The sequence below is a fragment of the Anguilla anguilla genome, chromosome 8 (assembly GCF_013347855.1).
Source record: "Anguilla anguilla isolate fAngAng1 chromosome 8, fAngAng1.pri, whole genome shotgun sequence".
Classification (NCBI taxonomy): Eukaryota; Metazoa; Chordata; class Actinopteri; order Anguilliformes; family Anguillidae; genus Anguilla; species Anguilla anguilla.
In genome coordinates, this window is record NC_049208.1 from 36,529,308 (window position 1) to 36,556,542 (window position 27,235).

A 27,235-nucleotide genomic window follows, 5' to 3' on the forward strand; every position below is an offset into this window, starting at 1 on the left:
TATTTATGTTTTTAATTCTGAATAAAAGGTTGTAAAAATAACCTGTTCGTATGTACGGCCTCTGGAATTAAAAGCGGTTTTACGTTGGAGATGACTCAAGTTTTGGAACAAAATGTGGAAAGCGACACCTTTCCTTATTCCCCCCCCAAAAAACAGTAAATCCATTCGTCAGCCTCCTGCTGTCTCGCAGGGCTGTTGGGGGGGGCTGGCGCAGTGACTGTGACAGACGATGACACTAATGTGGAGTAATTGAGCCCGGAGTGAGATTTGTGGAAATCCGCACTGGCAGAGCGTGTCCCCAGAGATGCCTCTTCCTCCGTGTCCCACACGCCTCCTGTTCGGCGTCCTGTAAACAAGACTTCTGCTTCTGCGCAGGGTACAGGTGCTGAAATCCCACAGCACAGCACTGTGCTGCTTTACATGTGTTTACATTTAACATATTTAAATAAAGTAATCCTAGGCGTTTAACCTCTTGTATAGAATAAGGAAGTAATAGAGGGATTATGCTTTTGACAAAGCCATCAGACAAAACGCACATTTCTAAGCTTTTTTTTTTGCATGTGCTGTATGGCAGCAGGGGAAGGAACAGCCACATTTACTTAATTATATATTTTTAATAGGTTTATTTATTTTGATATATAAATTTGATTGCCTTCTACTGTGCATTCCACTGAACTGTGTTGTCAAGCATAGTTTTTCTAAAACACATTTGATATTTTTTTCAGTTTTATAAGGTGCTATGATTCTGTACATAAAAAGCACATCTTTAACCAGGAAAAGAGGTTGGACCCATGTCAGAACCACTAATAACACAGTGATTAGGAAAACAAATATTAATGCATTTAAGATACATATTCTTATTATTTGAAATGTGACAGGCTACCTTCTGATGTCTCTGTATAATAGCTGATATATAATGCATTCAGTATAAATGAACAATTCATTTTTCAGTTTTTAGTCATTTAAAAAAAATAAAAAAAGAATATATATATATATATATATATATATATTTGTTGGCACTTACCATCGCTCCCCGTCTTCCCCCTGGCAGCGGAGCTGGATTCTGAGCATGCTCAGAAGGTTGTGGAGACGGAGCACGCTCAGCAGGTGAAGCTGAAGGAGAGGCAGAAGTTTTTTGAGGAGGCTTTCCAGCAGGACATGGAGCAGTATCTGTCCACGGGGTACCTGCAGATCGCCGAGAGGAGAGGTGAGAGGGCGCCAGCGTGCGGTGTCTTCGCTCTACTGGCGACAGAGCTCAAAGTGGCAAATACACTGCATTCATAATCGCCATTTTCCTCGTAGTGTCCGTAAGACCGGGAATAACACTTTATTACTTACTGCTCGAGTACTTTCAGTGATTTTTCAGTGGTTTTCCTTTAGGCACTACCAAGTTAAAAATATTCCATCCGTTTAAAAATAATAATAATAATAGCGTGTTCAGTTCATGGATGTCGGAAAATCTAAAAACCCTTGGAAGATTCGCTATGGAATGATTCATTTCTCTATTTTAGTAAGCACCCTTCATCTCCCCGAAAATGTCACACTTGCAAAGAAAGGATGGAGTCTGAGGAGGAAAGATGAGTGCCATCTCACTACTCGAGAACAGTGTCATTTTTTGTGTCGCGGAAGACAAAGTCAATCAAAGTTCTGTCATCAGAGACCGAGCATCCTCGTAGTTCAATTACCACGCATGGGAGAGATGGGGTAGAAACACTGGGCTATTTATGTGAGGTCACAGAGGGCCAGATAATGATTTTTGTAGGTCAGCTGAAAGTCATGTGGTTGTCATGGGAATGGCGATGGCTGCTCTAATAGAATCTGCAGTTCTTCCCTCTGAAGTTAACACAAAGAACGACTGTTGCTGAAACTCAGTCAGTCAGTCCACCAGAGCCTCAGCCGGTCCACGTTCTCTGGGAAAGGGGTGGTGTTCAGAAACAAACCTTTTCATATTTAAACACCCCCATTTTAGCTGCATAAGCACCACATTTATAAGGTCCTCTGTAAAACGCTGCAAAAAACCAGAGAATGTCCCAGCGGCCAATGGGATTTCGCCTTGCAGACTCAATCCACACTTCTCCGGACCAAACTGCAGGTAGTAGCTTTTTGCAGTTCTTAAATCAGTGTTTATCTGATGGGTCAGGACACAGGATAAGAGATAAGCTTTTTTACAAGTGCTTGCGCTGCATTGTCTAGAACCAGTGACTCTACCTTGACATCTAGGGCCTTCACATTCTCCCTCAATTAGTTCCATAGCTTAGATGGAATGGGTAAAGTCATTTCAAGCATAATAACAAAATCCTCTCCTGCATGTACTTTGTACAGCAGTAGTTCTCAAACTCGGTCCTGGAGTCCCCCTTTTGTGTACTGGTTTTCCAACCACAATTGCAATCCCAGGATGTAAACAAGCTGTTAATGTTTCTCAGTTAGGTGCTTTTTTTATTTACCCTTTAAAGCCACATTATGTCAGAAATAGCTATGCATGCCATGAAGGATAAAAGTCCCATGTTTACATTGTGCTACAGTATATTGCAAACAAGCATATAAAGAAGCAACAGATCTTTTAATTGAGCAAATTGAGTGAGATTAATCAATAGGCTCCTAATTAAGTTGTTGAACACGTGTTTAAGTGCTTTCATCATTTTTCTTTAATCATATTAGCACAATGCAGCTTTGGCTTGTTGTCATTTGCTTTGTCTTGCAATTCTTCTTCATCTATAAAATGGTTAGTAGCCACATGTACACCAATTATGAGCCTATTGATAAACCTCTTTATTTCAATCGGTCAAAAAATGCGTTACCTCTTTTTACGTAATTGTTTGTAATATAGCACAATAATGCACATTGTGAACATGGCACATATAGCTATTTCTGACATAAATGTGACTTTAAGAGGTTAAATAATCCCTCTAAATATGAAAAGCACCTATTTAAGAAAAATGAACAGCTTGTTATTGCTTGTAAGTTTGGGATAGAAATTGTGGTTGGAATGAAAACCAGCGCACATAGTAGTCCCCCAGGACCAAGTTTAGGAACCTCTGCTAAACGGTATACGCTTGGCCTAACAGACTGAATCAGTTAGGCGATGATTGGTAAGTATGGCTTTATTTTATGATCTGCCGTACTGTGAGCCATCCTGGCTGTGCACTGATCACATATTGTAAGATCTCCCATTCTTATCTTTTTGCGGCTATATATCTGTGAATATAGTTGGTCTGCTTCTTGGCCTTGGTCATATTTCACACATCTTCATGCAGAGCTGAGATCTTCCTGTGTGTCACTTCATCACTGCTGATGTATTTTATTTATTGGTTCCATATTTTAGTTCTCAGGATTCTGATGGCACTGTTTGAATGCATTTTCACTGAGCTTGCCACAGTGGGCAGTTGCAAGTTGGTCCTAAAACCTTGACAACCCACGTTTAACTTTTCCCCCCCAAAGGGAAAAACGTTGACATCCTCTCGACTTTTCTTAGTCCAACAGGACTCCCAAAATTATCTGGGTGTTTTGAAGAGTTTTGACTCACTCAGTGTTCAATTATTATTTTCCACCTAAACAACCTACAAATCACTAAAATGTTTTTGTGGGTTATCAAGTTTTTCAGGACAGTTGTTCCTGAAAAGGCGTTTACATCAATTTCTGCATTTACAGATGTACTGTAATGAAATTGGGCCTTCCATCTCTGGAAAGTTATTTAGGGATATTTTCTTAAAACTGAGCTTAAAACGATTAGTTCATCCATTATGCAATCTTCCTGCTTTTACATGAATAGTTTGCCCTAATAACTAAAGTCTTTTAACTTGACGTTCTAGTCAGCGCAGAGCATTTTAGACAACAAGAAATTAGTTGAGTGTACATCCCCTTCGCAAAATGTGAACGGTCCTCATAAGGAGGTTTAACTATTCAAAATCCCAGCTTGTCAAAAAAACAAATAAAACCAATGGAACAACCCAGGTGCTTTTTAGAAACACCTGAAATATTCAGAATACTGTCGATCTTAGGGTAGTGGGAATAGTTCTCTGTAGTGCCACTGATACACTCTATCGTAGCCAATAGATGAAAAATCAATAGATTCAACATGTAGTAGGTTCGTATAGCAGCAGATTCATAAGCTGTGTTTGGCGATAGTTTCTCCCAGGCGCTGGACAGGAAGGAAGCCTGCACCACTCATTGCTGATCACCGCCGCAGCCTGCAGAGATCAAACACTCGCCTGCATGACCTCATGCTCACTGACTGAGTTTCAGTGCTGGGCGCCTCACAGTGGCACGGACGCCAGTGATGTTTGCCTTGCGATGGATTGATTCGGCTCCCGCGCGTACAAACAGTTCAGGCACGCTAAACATCCTGGGGGGTCGCTGTGAGAGGCTCGCGTCACTGTGAGGTGTGTGTGTGTGTGTGTGTGGGACGGTGTCTTTGTGGGGACACCGCGTGGGGCGAACAGTGGGGGAGTCGCCGTTCTCTCCGAAAGGGGCATTAACGGTGTCCTCTCTTTCCTTACTGCGCCTCGCTGGCCCCCCCCTGCGCTCACAACACCTGAGGTACGGAGCCTTTAAATAAGTGAACACTAGAAATGACACAGAATGCAAACTAATGACCGCAATGGAACTCTAGAGCGAAAATCACAGTTCTTAAGCTTCATTAAAAGTCATGACAAAAATCTGCAAGGGAAAGATTCCAGGAGTTTTAGGAGGAGAAAACTAGTTTTCAGCTGAACAGCAAGACTGAAGGCCAGTTTTTTTTTTTTTTTTTACAAAGGGAACTGGCTGTACTAACAGATATTATTTTAGACTAACCAGATGGTCAGCTCCATACTCCTGACGCTGAAAGTTCTGTCTTTATTTTATTGAAGCCAAAACATTGAATTTTGGACATTAATTAAGAAGCAAGTACAAATGAATTACCTGAGCCTGGTACCGTGCATCTTCAGAGGATGGCCTGAAGCACCAGAAACTGTTACTAATCCTGTAAATAAAAAAGGGAGAATGGGGAGAACATAGGAGAGTAGCATCAGCAAGGATCCTAATGTCCACATTGATGTTAGGATCACGGATAATATAGACTAACCAGATGGTCAGCATCTGGTTAGTCTGTATTACCCGTGATCCTAACATCAGTGTGGACATTAGGATCCTTGCTGATGGTACTCTTCCTGAAGGTGTGATGGGGAATTTACATGGGCCGAAGCTTCTAAGATTATTTTTTAAAAATTTTGTAACCTCGGAGGAACAGATGGGTACCAACTGACCATCCACCTCACGGAGAGGACAACTGGCAAAGTAGATAAACTTCAGCTGCTCTGGAAAGGCTTTGACTGAACCTGTGGCCAAGTTACAGATTTAGAGCAGGCTTTGCTTGGTTAATGTATAACTGAGGGAGCTCCAAGCATGTCTGAAAACCTGGGCCACAGGTTGCAATGGCACCCTGAACTTACAGGAAAGTATGACTGATCTAATCCTTTGTGCCATCAGCAATTCTGCGGCCAAACCTTAACCAAAGCTTGGCTTCACAATCGTCTGTAGTCGGCAATTGACCAAAAGTCAGCATATTTTACTAGTTGTTTCAGATTGATTCTTAAAAATGTTATTTTGTGTTGCATATTTCCAATTGTGTTTGAATAAGCTCAGTTGAACTGAATTACTGTACTACACCCGATTACCAGTTCTGGCTAAATACAGTGGCTAAGTTCCTGGATTTTTATCTTTGCCATTGTGAGGCATTGTGGTTAATGGTGTCATGAAAAGGCAGTGATGGTACTACAACCCTGATCCATCCATCCTACTCAGTCTTAATTTCTCCAAAGATCTACTCCCAAAAACATCAAAGGCCGGGACCCAATTCCTGGATTTTGATCCTTGCCGTTGTAAGCATTGTGGGTAATGGTATCACGAAAAGGCAGTGACGGTTCTTCTTTTGTCATGGTCAGAGCCAATAGGAAGCATGTCTTCGATGGAGGTGAACGTGGACATGTTGGAGCAGATGGACCTCATGGACATGTCGGACCACGAGGCCCTGGACGTCTTCCTCAACTCCGGGGGAGACGATAACAGCGTAGCCTCACCAATGCTGGGTATGGCTCCTTTCACACACACACAGGAGAGTGAAGCAGCTCTGCTGTCGACTACGTTCAGTCAGTCATTGTTTGTGGATTAAAATCCTTTCATTGATTTGGCATCAGGTTCCCTGTGATTCCAGTTGTGAATTCTTTAACGATACCGTGTTATCGATCGTGAGGGGGTTGTCGCTCTGCGCAGTAGTGGACTGCGTACCTGCAGTTGTCAGCATGTTCAGGTACCAGAAATTGCTGTAATCAGCAGTGACACTCTTCCAAGTCTCAATAAAATCTAACTGCCTTTGACATTTACCTCAGAGCACTTAGTTGGTGTTTCCGTAATGTTAACCATTCCGGAAATAGGCTTGCGCTCAAATAAATCCGATGGGGGAGTCAGTTTTTAAATGGCTTTTTGTACTTGAAGAACAGCAGAACATGAATTACACAGATTTAATTAAGGAAAGCGGTGGCTGGGATGAACGCTGCTTCGCTGTGCAGAGGTCAGGTGTGGAGTATTTAACCTCACGCAGCGGCTCATCCTCCCCCCTCCTCCCCCCCCCCCTCCAGGCCCGGATTCGGAGCCCTTCCCCGCGGAGATCACGCTGAGGGTGCCCACGCAGGCGGAGCTGAGGCAGAAGCTCTCCTCCCTCTCCTCCACCTGCACCGACTCCGCCAGCCCGGAGACGGAGGGGGGCGACGGGGCCGAGCCCCCGCTCGTCCAGCCGGACGAGGAGGAGGTCCAGGCCGACGCGGCGCTGGCGGCGCTGCCCGAAGGCCGGCCGCCCAAGGACTCGGACGACAGCGACTCGCCGGCCACATAGAGCCTGGGCAAAGGACCAGACCGCCATTTAAAAAAAAAAAAAAAACTACAACGTGCGCTCGCCACGCAAGAAGTCTTCAATCATCTGTGTTCTCTGCTTATTATTTTTGTAAAGAAACTCTGTCTGGTAATGCCCAACAGTACTGTGTGGTAATGCGATCTCCCTCTTCCCCTCACAAAATATGAACCTTCTCTATCCCCCCGAACACTAGCCCAGTATCAATTAATTTAATGAGCTAAGCAAACATCACTTACATGGTCTTCAATGAAAGCTAAAAAATGCTTAAATGGTCTTCAGTGGCCACATTTTTTCACTACATAAGACAGCAATTTAAAAGTTGAAAGCTACTTTTGGGTTTCTGGGTTATATTACTTGTTAAAACTGTGCATAAATTGTGTTGTTCATTTTTGATGCCCTTCAATAATATATTATTTTCTACGGACAGTAGAAAGACCAAAAACTCTGGTTTACTCTTGACTGAGCATCCATAGCCTATTGCCGAGTTGCTTTTGAGATGTGATGGTCATTAAAACAGTTGTGCCGTTCCTTACAATTGACACAAAGAAACTGAGGCCTCGTGTACTACAAACGCGTCAAGCTACAAACTTGTGACTCTTTCATTTGAACCAATCGGCCATGTCTTGACAAGAAGAGCAGCTTTTATTGGTTAATAAACCCTAGCAACTTACAGCACATAACTCCACCCATTAATGGGTTTGTGTAGCTTTGATAACTATATAAGATACCTGACCTACAAGAGACCGTAAAAACTGTAGCAGTTTGGAAATGCAGGTTCTCTGACAGATGTCTAATGCATTGTTGAGTTATGCAAATCCTATACAGAAAAATATAAATTTAATGCTTATGTTTTGTGAATATGTTGTTGGTGAGACTACCGTATGGGTCCCAAGAGCCTCAGCCAATACAGGTGCTTGCCGGGAGTGCAGGGCGGGGGCTCCGTCGAAAAGGTTTGCCGACTTACCAGGAGACTGCAGCGATGGGGCTCCACCCAGGGTTCCTTGGCTTTCTGCTGCAGTAGTTCCTCCAAATGGTACAGCATACACCCACAGGCTACCAGCTGTCTTCTATAGCAGTGTGCATCTCCTCCCCTCAGGACTGGCCTCTTTGCAGTGCTTGTGGTCTGTGTAAAACAGTGTTACCCACACTTTTGTCTGCTTAAGTGCATGTTCATGCAGCGTGAGTAAGTGTGCAAGACTGTCCCATGTCTAAAAAACAACACGCAGTACACTCAACCCACACTTAATTAACCCTTACCCTAATGTTGCTTGGGATTGGTATTTGGAGCCAAGTGTATCTCACAATTCACCAAGTTCAAAGAGTCTTCCCAAATGGAGGTGTCCCCAAGATGACAGGGAAGAAAATATTCCTATTTAATTTTCCACTGTAGCACATATTATTGGTCCATATATACAGTATGTCCATATGTCTAGTATAAATTAGAATGAATTTCAATTATCTTTACAAAGGTTAGCCACCTGTTGCTATAACAGCATCCAGCACAATTTCATGCTGTAGTAAATTACCCCACATTTTTTGCATGTGCAGTGACCATCCTCCGAACACGTACCCAAGTAGCCCCCTGACTGAGTGCAAAGCCTACAAGTGTGAGGGATGGGACAGGGCCAGTAACTGGCTTGGAGGAAAGCACACTAACAATGCCCGACGTCCAGGCATAACTGGGTTAAGGAGGCACAACTCACGTTTCTAAATAAGGGGGGAAATTGGGGATTTTTTCCCTTCCAACAAAATGACAGCAATGCAGCACAAGTTTGAGAATTCTTGAAAAAACAAGCCGTTGTTACTGATTTTGTAAATGTCTGATATTGGCAAAAATATTTGGATCCCCCATTTCTTAAATTCCCCTAATGATCGGTAATTTGGAAGGAACAGTTGGCTCTTGATAAAACAAATTGTTCAGATTAAGCTAAACAGAGCAAACTGTAATGGCCATTAAATGAATTTCAGCGAAAGAAAGTGTTTGTAGAGAGCAAAGAATAAAAACTACGACAGTGACAGCCGAAGCAACACAGACACTGGAGGCACAAACCTGCTCCAAGAAAGAAGAAAGAACACAGAGAAATGTCTGTAAGTTTTTATTAAACCTTAAAAGTACAAACTCGAAAAGTAAAAAAACAAAAAAAAAAAAACAAAAACAAAAAAAATAAAACCTGGCAAAAGCCGGTATGAACCTTTCCACATGGCAAGAAAAGGCCAGAGGGTCAAAGCCAATAAATAAAAGGTCAGACTGTAAGCAATAGTTTTACTGTAGAAAAAGGAAAACAACTCAGAGTACACCGTAAGGTCATAAAAACTCGACAACCACGTTTTGTTTTTTTGTGTATTTTTTCAGGTTTTTTTGAAAACACTCAACTCGGGTTTTCATTAAATACTCCTAAAACAGTTCAGTCTTCTGTGAAGGACAACAACCAACAAACTGGATTATAGGTGGTCTTGACAGTCACCTCCAACAAGCTCAGTGCAACATGAGTAGCTACTACGTTGTTGAATTTTCAGTAATGAAAATGTAAAAACCTTTTTTCGTGAATGAATTTTTCCCTTTTATTTAAAAAAGTAAAGCTAAAAAAACTAAGGGGCCCCCGCTACTCGATATCTTTTTTTTTTTCAGTGATGTAAGCAGCACTTATTTATAAATGTTACAAGAGCAACCCTGTAGCATCAAACGCACACAGATGAAGAAACAAAAAATGTAAGGCTTTTTCTTCATCTATCTTTCCACCCCCCACCCCCCCACTCTCACTCCCACCCCCACCCCCACCCCCCCCCACAAAAAAGGCTCAAGTATTTAAAGAAATTTACAGGAATATGTACAAAAGTTGTTTTTAGTTGATTTCGTGGTTTTGTATTTAATCATTCATAGTACATCTGGAAAAGTGAAAACTCAAAAGGGGGATGGGGGGGGAAAGCAAAAAACTTGGATTTTCACATTTTACAACCTTTGACTAGTGGCTCTACTTGTGATAGCACATCAGACCAAAAAAATATGGATCAAAAACACAGAAAATAATATAATAATAATAATTAATGCTTACTGGTACAAATGAAACGACAGGATGAGGAATATGGAATGTCAATACGATTGCACATCTGGAACGGAACAGGCCTCGCGGCCTTCCCGTCCCGTTGAAAAGAAACGCTAGAAATCTGCATTTCTCTTTTTTTGTCATTTGATATACAGTAATACCCAACAGCACCAAAAACAATGTGGATTTTCCTACTAAGAATCAGGCACAGTTTTCACACGCAAGGAAAGGAGGCATACATCAGCCCCTCTCCCTTCATTCCTAACCGGCGCGGAGGCGAGCACGGGTCACCTCCCCCCGTCCTACACAGAGATATTCTGAACTCGACAGCCCTGGTCTTCTCTCCACCTCCGCCCCCCCCGAGGGAAGAAAATGGAGAATGAGAACACTTCCGCTTGGTTAAAATCAAGAATAAAAAAATCAAGCTGGTTAAAAACGCAGGTGAACCAAAATGTCTTCTCTCCCGACCGCCACCGTGCTCCCACAAAAATAGCTGCTTGCTTGCTTACAGAGATTAAAATCAACCAATCGAGAAATAAAACTAATTAAAAATAAAAAAAATAAAAAAAACATTAAAAATTTTTTTCCTGCTGATCGGGAGTTTTCCTTTCCTCCGTTGGCTCACGGATCCAGACGACCGTGCGTGCAGTCATAGGGGCTGATGAGGGAGGGAGGCGGGGCTAAACTGAAGGAAGTCACCTTTGACCTCGCAGAGCAGCGTCAGTTCAGCAGGTGTAGGACGCGTTTACACGTGCGAACGTTTCGTTTTAATGCTAAGACGGACACGAAAACAAAACAAACAAAAAAAAAACCTCTAAAAAAAAAACAAAACAAAAACAAAAATCTTCTCTCGAGCTAGTGCAAAAAAAAAGAACCCGCTTTCTACAGCGGGCTCTTCATACTAAGGGGGAAGGTAGAGGATGTGGGGAAGCGGGGCGATAAAATGAAACCAAAAGTTATTTTAAAAAATGAAATAAAATAAAATAAAAAAGGTTTAAAAGCGGGGACTTTCTTGGCATCTTCATGAGGAGCTCATAGCGCTTTTGGACAGGTGGGCGGAGGGGAGGCGGGACAGCGACACCTCCACGGTGGCGCGCTTGCGAGGCCCGCGCTTGGCGGGCGCTCGGCCGATGCCCACGCCGTTGCAGTGCTCGCCGCCGCCCCTCACCGCGGCTCGCCCGCACACCTGGCTCACCAGGCTGTTGATCTGCTCCTGGGTCCGGCGAGCGGAGAGAAAACCGTGCAGGAAAGAAAACAACAAATACAAAAATCAGGAGAAAGCCTTCAAAGTTCTGCCGTCAAAAACAGTTTTTTTCCCCCTTGTTATCTAGAAATGATTTACATATGATTAAACACAATGTCTTGTGTGGCTCATGTTTTTATATGTTTTTTTCCCCCCTTTATTTCAAGAAACTATAAAATAGAAATGGAAAAACAAATAAAATTATCCTTTGTCAAAATGAGTCAGGCCTGTAAATGTTACACTTTAATGAGATGATATAGTATAGAATACAAAATAGAATTCAAATTCCACATTTAAATTCAAAGATCATTTACAAGGAAATATTTTATATTTTCACAATAAAGAGAAGATGCTGAGGATTCTTAGGAGTGGACATGACTGTGTCTAGGCCTGCATACTCTAAGTAACTATCACCCGCTGTGACATGTCCCTGACGCAGGGCTGGGTGTGGATCCAGACTTAACACACACTGCTCGGGAAGAGCCGCGCTGCAGTGCGAGCCCTGGGTTCTCCGTCTCAACGGCGCCCCCTCTATGGTCGGCTGAGGAACTGGCCAGCCTTACCTCATCGTAGCGATACATCATCTTGAGCCCGCGACAAGACTTGTGTTTCTCCACGTAGCGCAGCGCGCACTCCAAGCAGAAGACCACGTTCTCGTTCTCCTGGACCACCTGCGGGACACAGGAAGAGAGAAATGTCAGAGTGGGGAACCGCGTTAATTTATGTTTGCATTGCTAATCTATAATATTAGCTTTGGCTTAGCCCCTGTGTTTACATTGCTCATGTGCGAGATTTCTCCTCTTTAACCCCATCATGTCAAATGGGGAGATCAAAGTGAAAGCTTCATCCACATGATATTTATCATGCACCACGTTTAGAAGCCAATTTTTAAGTGCTGGTCAGGGGATTGTCCAGATGCAGCACGTTAAATGAACAGAAATCAGTACAAAGGCTGCCTGTGTCCTCTGAAACATCACGCTGTTGACTGCCAGCAATATTCACAGTCCCAACACACACATCTTCACAACCACTGCTCTGCTACAGTCTTTGACACTAGTGTAACATCGAAAAAGCTGTTTCTGATTGGCTGTACCAAGCACTTATTAATCACTTTCTAAACACAATATTTAAAATACATTTCAATTAGCTTCAATTAGAAAGAAATGATAAATGATAAATGAATGCAAAGAAAATATTTTTTCTTCAGAACGCCCATAATTGCTTAAGTGAAAAAAGCCTTAAGGTAACAACTATAGAGCAACAGCTATAAACAGACTTCTCTGTCTGAAGGTACCATAATTACAGCCGTTCTGTACACTACAGCCATACATTATAGTGCCAAGCGCAGACTTAAAAACGTATGGTATATCAGCCCAACTCCCCTGAAATAGTCTACCACGGTATAATTGTAATGTATGTCACTTTACCTCACAACAACCTCTTGTAGGTTTCCAGAATAGTACAGTGTATACAAAGCTGTAGCGTTTGACTGACGGTAACATACAATGAAAGGCTTTAAGTTTCTTGCCCCACAGCAAAGCTCAGGACCGTAATGTTACACAGAGCTCACAGTCACATGACCCTGTGCCCCGGCGCTGCACACGGGCGTTAGCGGTGCCCGCGCCGCGGCGGGCGCTCACCATGGAGAGGTAACAGAGGTGCTGGCAGATTTGGCAGCGGCGCTCGGACGACTCCAGGGCCAGCCACTTGCGCGGCTTCTTCCTGCCCTCGCCGGGCGGCTGGCTGGCGTCGTGCGTGCCGTAGCGGGCGGAGGACATCAGCCCGGCCTGGTACAGCTCCTGCCGCTGTCTCATCTCCATATCCCTGCGGGGGGGGGGGAGAGGGTCGGAACGTTCTGCTCTGTGCTGCCATGGAAACTCCCGCTGACCCCGCCCCCTCTGTGAGCTCAAGAGCTTTTATACTTTGTGTATTTCAGTACATAAGCAGGATCAGAATGCATACGTACTGCAACGCTTCACTATATATGGAAAATGTAGCTGACTGCCACTTTAAGATACATATTTTTAAATACACTGCTGTGAAATATATTTCTCATAATGTTTTTCCCCCCAAAAGTACACAGTGCAGTATACTGCATTGATATAAGGGTTATTTTTTAAATATCCTTGGAAATCTGCAATGGTATAAGACTGAATTCCATTCAGTCACAGAATGGTCATAAGAGATACTGTGTTTAGTTTTACAAATCTACCAATACGGGTCTCGAAATTCATGATATCATGCTACCGGTTGCTTCTGCGGGGGACACTACGTATCGATTGTGTGTGTTGCTAGGCGACGCACCTGAGATCTTTGAGAAGAGCGGAGATTGTACTCAGAACGTGTCCGTTCTCGCGTTTGGATTCGGCGGTGGCGATCTGGTACAGCAGCTTCTCCATGGAAAAGGGCTTCGCAATGCGCCGCCATTTTAGGTCCTGGGGAGCCGAGTGGGAAAATCACGCGATTAGAATTCTATTAAAACCCCCTATGCTGAGCCCCCTTTTTTTTAAACACAAGCCTGAAAATGACACACCCAATATAAAACGGTTACTATTCTTGAACCCTTTCGCCCATTAATCCTGGTCTCTTTTGAAAGGTAACCCGTGGGAGTTTGTTTTCCAAGAGCCAGAATTACTCCAACTATCACTGAAACAATGTAACAGATGCTCAAACACAATGGAGGAGGAAGTTTTTTTTCTCGCCTGAAAGATTTATTTCTTTGAGCGGATACAGATGCTCGTGGATGTGCCTGGTCTGCTCAGAAACACAATGGAGCTGCAGCCACAACACTGGACCAATGCTGGTTCAAATTTGATAACAATAGCACCAAAAATGAGTATTCTGCATTGCTTTTTTTTTTCCAAAGCTATGTCTAAGGGAGTTTCCAAAAAGGAAAGGACAAAAAGGACTCCAAAAGGACACTTGGGAACCATATGATATTATGAGTCCTTAGAGGTGAAAAACACTACATTATTGTATACTGTATGCTCATGGAAGAAGTGTGCTGAAATTAGCTCACTTTCCCCCTGTCTGCCACCCTCCCCCTCCCTCTGGCAGCAGCAAGTCTGCAAGATTGTAGAAAACAACTACATTAGCAATATAGTCACTAATCCATTTATTGAGGTCCATTGATGCACATTTTTGTCAAATACCCCACCCCCATAAAAATGTCACATACATATCCCACGATTTCACAAGCCGCATTTATAATTCACGCCCACTCCTTATTTATAAGCATGCCGAATAATAAGAAACACATTTTGAGGATGCATTTACATGCACACCAACATAACACGGGATCGACTCCTTCACAGAACATGCCCTCTGCTTTGAAGCCAAAGCCAAGATTTCACTGTCCTCCTCAGAAATATTCACTCAGACGAGTGATTTCCTTCAAGGCCTCTTATGTTTAGACTTAGGCATTGCAGGATATTTATTTTGTTGCGAAACCATTAGGTATAAAGCCTCAAGAACCTTTTTTTGCTGCTGCGTAGTTCTCCGTGTGTGTACTGAAAAAGTTTGATTTGGCAAGCCGAACAATCTATAGGCTACAACGTTAGAAACATGATTTCATTGGCTAAAACAAGGCTGCTGCCATCAGTATTGCCAGTATTGTAATGGCAATTTAATTTCACAGCAATACTAGTTCTCAGAGCAGCAAATATTGATTATTTTGTGATTCACTGAGGAAAATAATTTCCACAAACAAGTCATTCTGTAAGTGCTCTTTTTTGCCACTACATGCCTCTGAAAAATGCCTCTCGGGTAAGGTGCGCAAGTTCAAAAAATCATTTTTCAATTTAATTTGATATTGCTGATACAGAATAACTTCATTAAAAAAAGCTTTTTAAAAAAAATCTACATCAACATCAATGTGATTTGTGGATTTCCAAAATGCAAAGGTGAGGACCCCCCAAGCCTGTTTGGCCTCCCCACATTACAAAATAAGGAATGGGGGTCACTAAAACATTGGCATCATAAAATAGTTTATAGAGGGAGAACTGTGAGTTTTATCACTTTCAAATGGTATATTGGGTGACCAGATTGATTGAAAATTTCACTGTAAAAAACTGAATCAATACAAATAAACTCACTACTCACACCAGTGCATTTTAAGGGGTTAAACAGACAAGAAGGATGCAAAGGGAAGGAAGAGTAAACTGAAAGACGATGCATTTTCAGAGGGGTTGAAAAGGCCAGAATGAATAAATGCAGCCACCTGCTGGAAAGGAGGGCTAGGGCGACAGCACCAACAACCAAAGGCAATCTCACAAGGCTGTCTAACAGCCCCAATCAACAACTATCAGAGAACTGCTGACAAACAGACAAAATGGAACCAGAATCATGTTAATAATCACAAATATGTAATAATTGCAATTGCTAAATTGGATCTCAGAACACGCTCATTGCAGATTAAAATTAAACTGAGAGCTGTAAATTTTAGGATGAAAATTTCCATTACGTTTTGGGTACATTTATTACACTACTCTAATGGGGAAACAGGCAGTAAGCTCTTCGGTCGTGTCTGATTGTCACCTTCCTGAAAAATTACCCCTCCCACCTATCCCACCCATCCCCCCGTGTGACTGAGGGGGGGGGGGACAGTCAAGGCCCGATGCCCTCTCGAGGCGTTTTAGGGTGGGGGGCGGCGCCCGACAGACCCGAAGGAGAGATGTGGGCTCACCTTAGCAGCCTCGTATCCCAGGTCCATCCACTGGGTGGTAGCAAAGTGCACGGTCTCCGACACGCTGTACCCGCAGCACACCTTGGACACGAAGGTCCCCGGGAAGCAGACGACGAACTGGCCACTCTTCTGCACCGTGCGGTGCACCTTGATCCCCTCGCGGCTCAGGAGCTCCGGCGAGATCTGGGGGGGCGGGGGGGGGGAGAGGCGTCACACCGTTAACTCTTTCTTTACCCGGAGACCCACGCGCTGCGTACGGGCTTATAGGCCGTCCAATCACACGGCACGCGGACGAGGTTTGGCATTTCGGCCGAGGCTATTACGACAGGGTCGATCTTGGGATTCAAACCTGCATCCATTCTGGTGACGAGCTGTGTTCCTTGGCGTGTAAAAGCTGTGTTTCCACGTGTGCAAAAGCTGTGTTCTACTCTACCGTACATACAAAGGCTGGGCCTCCTTTAACTGCAGCAGTTTAAGTTGCTACAGTGTCACCCCAGGGACTCTACCCAGAACATTCAGATGAACGGTCCTGTTTAGTGTAATGGCTTTGTTCCATTCTGCACTGCTTTATATTAAGTGCAGCCTTACAGCCACATCTGCAGCGATATATACTGTCCACATTATGCGCATTTATACAGCTGGACTTTAACTGCTGGAGGAACAATAAAACAACAAAGAATAGCAGTTAGCTTTTATAGAAAAATTCTGCCTCGAAACCTTCAGGGGAAAAAGAAAGGCAGGAATCTCTACTGTTAGAGTCTCTCACAAGACATCTCATGAGTCTCGACGGTGAGTGACCCTTATGGCTCCGCCCCCATGACCCAGCGCTGCTGGCAGACACCTCACAGGTGTGGCCGGGCGGAGCTGCTGCATGGAGCTGGTGGGGAGCGACCTCCCGGTACTGTGGCGAAACGTTCTGTGAGTGGCGGCCGGGAAAGGGGGCGGGGGCGGGGGCGGGGGGAGGGGTGAGAGAGGTGGGAGGGAGAGGGGGCCGGGGAAGGGGTGGAGAGGTCAGAGGGGGCGGGGAAAGGGGTGGGAGAGGTGGGAGTGGGTGGGGGTAGTGGTGGGACAGGTGGGAGGGGGCGAGGGAAGGGGGTGTGAGAGGTGGGAGGGAGAGGGGGCCGGGGAAGGGGTGGAGAGGTCAGAGGGGGCGGGGAAAGGGGTGGGAGAGGTGGGAGTGGGCGGGGGTAGTGGCGGGACAGGTGGGAGGGGACGGGGGAAGGCGGGTGAGAGGTGGGAGGGGCAGCGAGGGGTCTCACCATGATGTTCTTCTCCAGCATCTCCAGGCCCGGGGTCCCGTTGGCCTGGAGCAGCGTGTGCACCACTTTATCAAGCTTAGTTTTCTCCTCAGCAGGAACACAATACCTAATGCGGGAAGGAAGGGGCGTGGTCAGCCTCCAACACAATGTCAGCAAACCCCTTATTTGGGGAATTAAGACAGATATCCCCCCATCTTAATTACCCAAATATGAACACTTCATTGCAAGCAAGCCTGGCTCATCGCTGCAATGTCCTCTACCGATTGGGCAGAGTCGCATCGTAGCGCTCTGGTATAAACACGCACCCAAGCACCACTTCATTTCACGCTGTAGTGTGGGAGCAGAGTCACACTCTGGCCAACTGTGCACTGGCCAACCTGACTCCTAACCACGGCGACCACTGGGACGGTCAGGACTGGTGCCCCAAACCAGGCGGCGCACCAGAGCGCGCCACAAACCGCCGCCCCAGAATCATCTGGCACCAGATCTGACAGAGCAGCCCCTTTCGAAGCGGGAGACGCGTGGGCGTGAAGCTTGAAACGCGGAGGATAACGAAGGGGGAACGAATTCATTCCGTGGGATAACTCCAAACGGGAGGAGCCGCACCCCCCCCCCCCCACGCAAAACAACGAATAGGCGGCTCCCCGCGTTATTTCTGGAGCCCGCGGGGGGCCTCCTAAAGCGAGCTAATAAAATGGCGCGCTCACAAATCAGCTTCAGTTCGCTCCTCCGCGCACCGCAGGGAAGGGCTGCTCCAGCGAGACCTGCCGTCAGAAAGTTTGCCTTCCTGTCCCAGAACACAAAATGGCAGTGACTGGAGCACTGTTCCTGAGCCTGACTGAGCGCTTCTGCTGTGCTCACACAGTCTGTACAAGCACTGAGAGGAGTGTTCTATTTAATAAAGCATATAATTCAATATATGACGCCCAATAATGGCATTATTATTACAAGAAAAATGCCCTTAACAGTCAAAAATGTAGAGTGGAACTCATCCGTATCTGTTCCGATGTCAGGCGAGCATGAATGATTCACCATAAACTGTAATGCTTCAAATTATGCGGCCATCTTGGCTCAGCATTTTAAACTGGCCAAAAGGGTTTCGGGACAGGGAAGCAAGCATGTTGCCATGACGTCACTGCAGCTAGGCAGAAGCCACTGGGCACAGTAATTATGGAAGAAAATGGGAGGGGCCACACAGACACAGATCACACCATGCCCCGAATGACAAACATTGGACTGTGCCGACCTGGAACACCTCAAACCATAACTGCGGCTACGCGGCAAAGCCTCGGCTCAGTGACGTCAAACCGGCATTCTGGCAGCCGCCAAACCATCCTTTGAAAAGGTAACAGCCTCTCCACTTCCTGTTTGCGACTCGAGCAGGATCCTAATCTACTCCAATGTAAAAGAGCTGTGTTCGCCAGCACACAATAGTCAATGGTCTCAGTGCTTTCATTCCAGGTTTCTCTGTCCTGTAAAACCAGCGCTGTGGTTTCTCAGTCAGGCTGATGCTAGGGCTGCTCGCGCAATTCTTTTGTCTGTTTCTTTGTCTGGGTGTCTTTTTTTACCCGGCTCTTATCTTACGCCAGTTTTTTTTTTTTTACATAAATGAATAACACTTACGAGCCCATTATCTCCTCTAAGCAGATCGGCTTTGCGATCTTTCACAGCGCACTAAAAAATTTACAGCTCTCAGCAGCGTCGTGCTTTCCATCTAAGAGGCACCTAGCATCGCCCGGTGAGAAATAAAAAACCCTGGAAGTGCTTGGTTGGATGTTCTGAGCATGTATAAATCTGCCTTTTCAAGCCAGTTTATTTGGTGCTGTGTTTGTAATTCCAATTAAAACATCTCTCTGGGGTTCGTACTCACAGCCTTTCAAGAGAACTTAAAAAGTTATCCCGAGCTCCGATTAGACACAAGCGTTAAATGGTAATTAAACAACAATCCTGGTGCCACATTTGCAGCACGTGACCTGTGACATCACTGCTCCTTTGTGACCTCAGGAGATCTGCGAGGACAGCTATCTACCGGACGATGGAGAGTACCTACCAAACGCAGTCAGCACCAGTGTGTAAGTAATCAATGTATGGAAGGCGGTTTTGGTCACGGGACCAGCATGAGGTAGAGAACACCATGCCAATGTTCAGCCAGGGAATGGTCACTCCTGGAGAGAGAGAGAGAGAGAGAGAGAGAAAGAGGGACAGACGCACAGACAGGGAGGAAAGAAACAGAGACTTAAAATGAGAACACTGAGGACAGCATACAGTAGCAGCAGTAAGAAACCTGGGAACATTAAATGGGCCTTTGTGTTTCCTTCAGTGCCATGTGTGTACATGGGCGGAGCCTGTTTACAAGCATACAGCAGTCTCATTTACTGCCACAAGGAAGAATATCATTTCTTCTATTAGGATGAATTGTGCACTTGTCTTTCAGTCCACCTTGTTGATATGCAGGCACGGAACAGCCCACGCAACACACTCTGGTGGGGGATGGGGCTTTAAAAGAGAATGCGCAGCACGGTCTCTAAACCCTGAGCGAATGAGAAGAGCTCTCTGAGTGGGCATGGCGGACGTGGGAGAGGGAAGCGGCTGCCAGGGAGCGCTGAATGGCGGCTTATTCCGCGCCCCTGGCACCGCCGCCCGCGGCTTGAACCCGCGCCACGCTCATTGCCAGCTGCCGGGAGGGCTCGTTTCGAGCGCCGCTCTCGGCCTGAGCTCCGGGCTTCCTCCCTTCGGAGGGGCCAGTTCGCCGCGGGTTTGGCGGGAATTCGAACCCGCGGGCCGGGCGACCTACAGGGCGCACGGCCGCCTCTTTCCAGCCTCTGGGTTCCAGCCGCCTCGCCTGGCTGAATTTAGGATCGCTTTCGCCCCCCCAAAGGGCCGAGAAATGATTTAACATAAAATTCCAGACAGTATGGTTTCTGCCTTCAATTAAGAGCCATTAGAGCATGTTAGAGGACCCTGGTGTCAGGCTGGGGCAGGTCCCCTAAGACAGCTGAACCCATCGAAACAGCTAGCGCCCGCATTAATGACCGCGCTCCTGCCAGACAGCCCAATTCGCATTAAAAATGTTCCCGCGGCCGATGCGCACTTTACAGCACTGCCATCGAGGGAGCTCAGGTGCTGACTCAGAGCACAGTTTGTGCTTTATGCGGTACACACTCTATTTGCACATTTCACGCCATTTCAGTGTTATTTGCTTCAGCAAATAAACCGCATTCAAACCGCACCGAGAGTGGCCAGGGGGCTGGGTCGGGCGGAGTCGGGCTAGAGCATGCTGGGAAGCGGCTTACCCGGCACAGCACCAAGATGACGCAGGATGGATCCGGAGTTATTGGGAAGGACCGTGAGATTCCATCCATGCCTGCGGAGGAGAAGAGGGGCGCAGTTATTAATGAGGTCACGCGTGAAGTGCAACGGACCACGAGTCTCAGCGCGGAGGCTGACCCAGGGGCGGGGCGGGGGCGGAGTCACGCTGAGACTGAGATGCACCTCATACAGAGCCCCTGCAGTTTAAGAGCTGAGGTCAGAAAATCTTCACTGTTAGGTACAGCAAGCAGCCAGTACTATTTGTATGAAAAGTACAAGGGGGAAAAAAAGAAGAGTAGCATGCTTTTCTGCCCAACAACACTGTGCCTTTGGAACTCACTTACATGAGAGTAAATCAACCTATTTATCATTCAAAACAATGATCAAAAGCTTTGACTAGACTGTGTAATAAAAATGTTTATCTTGTTAAAAGTGCACATATTCAACCCTTGCAACCAAAGCCAAAAAATATTTGCCTGAGGGCTTTTTGCCTGACTGAAGAATGAGAGTATGTTCTAAAATCTAAAGTCTCAGCTGCCTACTCAGGAATGATGCCAAACCGTCTGACAAAGAGAAATCAAGCCACTCTGTCTGAGAACACACTCGCTACTTGCTATTTGTCTGACAAATGAGGCATGAAGTCTTTTAGGCTTAGGGAAGAAGCCAAATTGGATGACAGACATACTGCAATGATTGATGGTTTGGCAGCTGAATAATGATAACTTTTCAGCAGAGGGTCAGACGATTGACAGCTGAGATTTGACGATATCTCAAAATGGATTCCTCAACGGTCCACCGCGTGGCCCGGATTGGTCACGCTTCCTCTACAGGAAGTCTGAAAGCCGGGACACGCGATAGTTGGTTTTGTGAGATGTGGGTCTCATCCAAGCAGAAATACCCAACATCGAGCATACGTAGGTTAAATAAATAAAATTTAAAAAGAGGCGCGACGTCGGGCCTTACTTTGAGAACGGCTCCGACTTCCCCACGGGGAAGCCGCTTCCGTGCGTGTTCGTGTCCACTTTCCCACAATGCACTGCCACATGGCAGTCCTTCTGTTCCACTATTCGCCAGTACTCTTGCTGCGGTTGGGAAAGGAAATCAGAAAGGATACAGAGAAAGACAGGGAGGAAGAGCGAGAGGGAGAGCGAGAGAGAACAAATTTAAATATTTATGGCACGTTGATGCTCCGATACACGGACAGAAAAAAAACACGACAAGTTCACTGTGAAATTCACTCGTTCAAACAAGAGCAATCTTTCAGTTGTTACCGAGATGATGGGTATTAATAAAGCATTTTAAATATAGCTAAATCCAGAACCACATCCAAAACAGACATATACGAATTCTTCCTAGAAATATCGTAATTTATTGTACATGTGTTTATCAGTGTTCACCATTGGCAGCCTTTGCACATTCCCCTGGAGCAGCGCCACAAGCATTTGACTATGAAACCCGAGGAAAACGTTTGCTTGGATTAACACAGATGGTCTTCGCTATGCAGAGCAGTACATCCAACAAAACAAAATGTGCCTGAATTTCAGATATTTATTTTCCCCAGACCGGCGACGCGCCATCGCGTTAGCGCAGGGGAAAGCGTACCTCGACTTCAGCGGCGCTGGGCTCCTTGTTAAAGCACATGTTCATGGTATTCCTGGCAGTCCTGAAGAAGGTCGTCAGAGACACCGATCTCCCCTGAAAGACAGCGAGAGCACAGCGGCGTCGTGAGCGAGGTTCGAGCGGTCGCCTCTCGGCGCCCCCGCGTCTCCGCGAGGTGACGCCGGCCCACGCCCTTATAGATCAAGGTGGTATAGAAAGACTGATCGTTTGGGGCGGGGGGTTGGGGGGGGGGGGATGGGCCAATTTGAAAAGCTGATGGAAGAACAGTGGGTGCCGAGCGACCCCGTGACCTCCTCGTCTCTCCCGGGCTCGGCCTCGGAAGATCCGCCCTCGGCGCAGAACTTCCCGGGATCTCCTTGGAAGAGGAGCTTTTTTTGAAGCCGCCCATTAATCAAGGCCTGGAAAAGGCCTGGCTTTGACGGCCCGCTGAAACACGCTGGCGGCCGTCGTCTTCGCCAGAAGCGCTGAAGTTACCGCATTCTTCACGCGGCCGAAAAGTCATTCGTCACGGGCCTGTCCGCGTGGATATTCAATTACAAACTAAGAGCTCCCCGAGGGCCCCGTGCTAGAATGGGGCTCAGACAGGTGAGCCTGCTCAATGTCGTAAGGCGTTACGCCCGGGGCAACGTCTTCACACACACAAGAGATTTAAAACGGGCAGATGGAATGTAGGGGAAAGCATAATCATTTATGAAATTCTGGTTGGAAACGGATAACACCTTAGTTTAAGTGGGTCTTGTGTAGCTTTCATTATACACTACTACGTGCCCCATAATGCATCTTACCAGTCGCCACCATCATACAAGTATAAACATTACAACCAGCTTACAGAGGCTCATTTTCATACGATGTGTAATATATAAAGTTGCCATTCCTCTCATAGTCATAACTAACCTCACAGGCTTTCAAAATAAATTTGTAAGCTAGCTGTAGTGTTTATAAACATGCTTATGGCAAAGGTCATCGCTGTTGAAGATCAAATTCACGTAAAGCATTACCGAGAGAAACGTTTTTTAAATGACTCACACGGAATTACTTTCGCTACTGCTCTTCGCACAACTTTCTCAACACAAGTGTGGGTTTGATTTCACAGCTCAGTAAGGCGTCTGCACCTGTCTGTTTGTGTGTTGGGGGAGCGTGGAGTGAGCCCACACAGGAAGGCAGAGACAGAGAGAGGCCGAGGAGGAGCGCTCAGGGTGTCCGTCTCGGGCGGCTCTGCGGTGACCTACATAACGGCACACCCGACTGTGTGGTCAAGAGGTGAGCTGGGCCTCGCTTTGAGATGGGGCGGCTCTCCTACGCAGGCCACTTCCTTCCCTCACACACTCACACACACGCACACACGCACACACACACACACACACACGCACGCACACACACACTCGCACAGACACAAACACACTCACACACACACTCGCACACATGCACACACGCACACACACACACACACGCACAGACACAAACACACTCACACACACGCACAAAGACATGCGCACACAATGCACATAATCTAACAAAACACCTGCACTGCTTCCAGCTAACCATTTCCAGTACACAGAGAAAGCTAACAAGCTATCAAATTACAGCATGCAAAGCTAACGCTCTCCTTCTCCGGCTCAGAGAGACCAAACAGAGGCCAAGCAAACGCGCTACTAGCCTAATAGCAGCAAGATCCAAAGCGCGACAGCTTTCAGCAAACATCCTCCCGTCACCTCGCAGAGGATCAAGAACACAAACGCGTAGTGTACCGCACACGCACTAACACACAAGCACTGCACAAATGCACACACCGCACGGCCTTCTCACACGCTGGCGAAGCATATGGCCGCAGGGCAGGAGCAGCCAACGGCGGAAGCTCTATCGGTCCTGTCACAAACACAACCGCTAGGCCAAGCAAACAGAGGGCCAAGGTCCTGCAGAAACCATGCTCCCTGTGTGGGTGACGCACAGCGAGACTCCCCTCTCTAGATGGCTCGGTTTCCAGGAGTACGGTCGAGGGAGATCAAGGACAATGCTAGAGAGCTTCGGTCATTGACCGCAGGCAGGTTATCGCTCGCCTTGTTCTGTTTCTGAGAGCACACTGCTGCTCTAACAGAATGACAGAGAAGCATTCCTGGCGGTCCACGCCCCACAGAACACGATTCTAAGCCGACTGTCGCTATCCACTTGCGACCCAGCGGTCAGCCGGTAATTCATGGCTGTAATAATGAAGGCTGGGTTGAGTGGACACAGGCAGCACAGCTCATGATTTAGGCCGAGGTATAGGACACAAGCTGAGTAAGGCTCTAATGCAGGCTGGTGTAGAGGACACAGGGAGAGTGACTGAGACTGGTGATAATGCAGGCTGGTGTAGAGGACACAGGGAGAGAGACTGAGACTGGTGATAATGCAGGATGGTGTAGAGGACACAGGGCAGGTGACTGAGACTGGTGATAATTCAGGGTGGTGTATGGGACATAGGGAGAGTGACTGAGACTGGTGATAATGCAGGCTGGTGTAGAGGACACAGGGCAGGTGACTGAGACTGGTGATAATGCAGGGTGGTGTATGGAACACAGGGTGGTTGACTGAGACTAGCCATAGTGCAGAATGGTTTTTAGGGCACAGGGTGAGAGACTGAGACTGGTGATAATGCAGGGTGGTGTATGGAACACAGGGAGAGTGACTGAGACTGGAGATAATGCAGAGTGGTGTATGGAACACAGGGTGACTGAGACCTGTAATTCAGGCACACGGGGCAGTAACTGCATTACACCGAGCTCTGGTGGAAGCAGCGGAGGGAGCAGCAGAAGGTTGGGCGGTAGGGACGGGTGCACAAAACGGAATAAAACAGGCCGGATCGGTACCTTGTATATACACTTGTGCTGGTCGCTGAGAACTCCCCTGTCTTCGTCCTCCTCCCCCTCCTCCTCCTCCCCCTCCTCCTCCTCCTTGCGTTCCTGAGCAAACAGCCTCCGGCGGCCGGCCGCGAGCTGCGAGCCCAGCTCCTTCAGCCGGCCGCGGAAGCCGTTCCGGTGCACCACGCCGTTGACCAGGCCGTTCTTGGGCTCGTAGCGCGGCAGCGACAGGGAGCGCTGGGCGCTCTCCGAGTGGCCCTCCAGGGGCCCCTTGCGCCGCTCCAGGCCCTCCTTCTCGGCCAGCACCTCCCTCTCCAGGCGCCGGTGCTCCTCGGGCGACAGGGAGTCGTAGGAGAGCAGGTACTGGCAGTAGGCCTCCTGCAGCTTGGCCAGCCGGTCCTGGGCGGACTTGGGCACGCGCAGCAGGTCCGCCAGCTTGCTCCACTTCTTGAGGTCCGTCACCTGCTGCATGCCGCCCATGTCGTTGATGAGCTGGAAGAAGCGGGCCAGGTCCAGCTCGCAGCCTCCTGAGGGAGAGGAGGAGGGAGGGCATCAGAGAGAGAGTGTGTGTGAGCGTATGAGTGTGTATGTGTGCATGCGTGCATGTATGCGTGCATGTATGAGTGGGTTTCTGTGTGTGGACGTGAATGTGAGTGTATGTGTGTGTGAGTGTGTGTGAGCATGAGTGCAAGCGTGTGCGAGTATGAAAGTGCATGCTTGTGTGTGTTTGAGTGTGCGTGAGAATGAGTGTGTGTGTGCGTGCGTGTGCCAGTGTGAGCAAGTGCTGCTGATATCTCCTCACCACACCACATGTCAAGCAGAAACCTGAGATCAGGCTTCTCCGTGCATATGGACTCAATCTGATTCATGTTAAGTATCTTCGTGTGGAAGAATGGAACAACGTTTTTGTCTGTGCTCACCATCATCAGTATCATGGATTAAATAAAAGCGTTAGCGAACGAGCTAAAATGTCACTGATTGGTTTACTTAAAGCACAGACCGTGACACTGTTTGAGGGTTGGGGGCTCAGACTCTTGCCTGAGAAAACACGGTCACGGTCACGGCAGAACTCGGGGCCCGTCCCCACAGCGGGAAGAGCCCCAGCATCTCTCCTTTCTGCTTTTCTTCCATCCCCCCTTCATTTTCACTCAAACTCCCGCTGCTGCCTTTGAAACCTCCCGGCAGACATTCTCCATTCGTCACAGGACTCTGCTCACAGAGAGACCCCGCGCTGAGTGACGCCGGCACTGATCTCAGGTCAGTTATCCTGACACCGTTGCCACATAAAGCAGAGCGGAGCAGCGCCTGGCGCTGACTCCAGATCAGGCGCTTGCATTCACGGTCGGCTGCGTGATCTCATCAGGGCCGTCCTCTCGGTGGCCTGAGGGTGATCCCTCTTTAGCGGGGAGTCCAGACTGTCCAGCTCTCTCTCTAACCCGCTTCACGGGCAGCGGTCAGCCACAGAGGCCAGGGCCGGGTACAGGAATAGCAGACCTGCAGGCCTTCTGAGCGCTGTGCCTCTCAACACAGCCTGTGTTCAAAGCACCAGTGAGGTTTAAACAGAGAGGTATGTATGCTATATCCTTCCAGACCAAAATGGCCAGTTACAGAACTTATTGAGGGAACTATCTTGCTGCTAAAAAGACCTCCAGTCCTGAGCCAAAGAAGCAGATGAGGAATGACTGTTCAGGCTCTGTACCAGGGGTGCAAAATGCTATTTGATTCTCATCGGCGTCAGCTAATAATACCCTGAAACCAACTCATCGGTATCAGCCGACAACTGACGGTGAGTATTTTCAATTTATCATTTTTACCAGACAAATTCACAAAGCTACGCAGAAACCAAGTAGCTCTCAAGATTCTGATTAATATAGCTATCTGATTAACACAGCATTTGTATATTTGTATAACATTTTGTGATACAACTAAAATTTGTAAAATTTTTCTTTCCCGAGTTTACATCTGTGCTCGTCTGTTTCTTTGGTGAATGCGGAAACATAGCTGCTGTTTGCATTTGTGCTATAAATGTAAAGCAAGAAAATATCATCATCGTCCAATGCGGCCTGCCAAATATCTGCATTGATATTTTCTCCAAAATATTCCCATCATGCACCCCTGTATTATGCCTGTCATGTGACCTGATAGTAGCCTGGTGCTGCATAGTCTGTCACGTCACACGCGGCTGAAACAGATCACAGCTAGCGATTTTGGTAAAGTACTGCCATCGAATCCTCCCTGGCCCTTGGAAAGCCCTCTAAAAGATGAGTTATTGATGTGTTAAGCTAGGCGGATAAGGCTGCTTGATAGCGATTGTGTAATGCTGCCCCTTGGTCTGTATTGTATAAGAGGGATC

At 46.9% G+C, this 27,235-nt stretch overlaps 2 protein-coding genes across 4 annotated transcripts in view; one reads left to right on the forward strand and one right to left on the reverse strand.

The window, feature by feature from the left end:
• The window catches only part of LOC118234330 (dysbindin-A-like), a 70,021-nt gene extending 60,575 nt beyond the window's left edge, over positions 1 to 9,446 (forward strand). The window contains exons 8-10 of one of the 2 annotated variants that reach the window (XM_035430795.1): positions 1,052 to 1,207; positions 5,922 to 6,065; positions 6,615 to 9,446. In XM_035430795.1, the coding sequence (XP_035286686.1) occupies positions 1,052 to 1,207; positions 5,922 to 6,065; positions 6,615 to 6,868 (554 nt within the window). In that variant the 3' untranslated portion in view covers positions 6,869 to 9,446. The remainder of the gene's footprint in view (positions 1 to 1,051; positions 1,208 to 5,921; positions 6,066 to 6,614) is intronic. The other variant, XM_035430797.1, reaches the window with a different exon arrangement.
• A 616-nt stretch (positions 9,447 to 10,062) lies between these two features.
• jarid2b (jumonji, AT rich interactive domain 2b) overlaps positions 10,063 to 27,235 on the reverse strand; it is a 134,696-nt gene continuing 117,523 nt past the window's right edge. For both annotated transcript variants that reach the window (XM_035430793.1, XM_035430794.1), the window contains 11 exons: positions 24,892 to 25,409; positions 22,028 to 22,120; positions 21,389 to 21,507; positions 20,410 to 20,480; positions 19,167 to 19,281; positions 17,117 to 17,222; positions 15,858 to 16,040; positions 13,478 to 13,608; positions 12,814 to 12,997; positions 11,737 to 11,844; positions 10,063 to 11,143 (listed from right to left, as the gene is read on the reverse strand). In XM_035430793.1, coding sequence (XP_035286684.1) covers positions 10,952 to 11,143; positions 11,737 to 11,844; positions 12,814 to 12,997; positions 13,478 to 13,608; positions 15,858 to 16,040; positions 17,117 to 17,222; positions 19,167 to 19,281; positions 20,410 to 20,480; positions 21,389 to 21,507; positions 22,028 to 22,120; positions 24,892 to 25,409 — 1,820 coding nt within the window. In that variant the 3' untranslated portion in view covers positions 10,063 to 10,951. The remainder of the gene's footprint in view (positions 11,144 to 11,736; positions 11,845 to 12,813; positions 12,998 to 13,477; positions 13,609 to 15,857; positions 16,041 to 17,116; positions 17,223 to 19,166; positions 19,282 to 20,409; positions 20,481 to 21,388; positions 21,508 to 22,027; positions 22,121 to 24,891; positions 25,410 to 27,235) is intronic.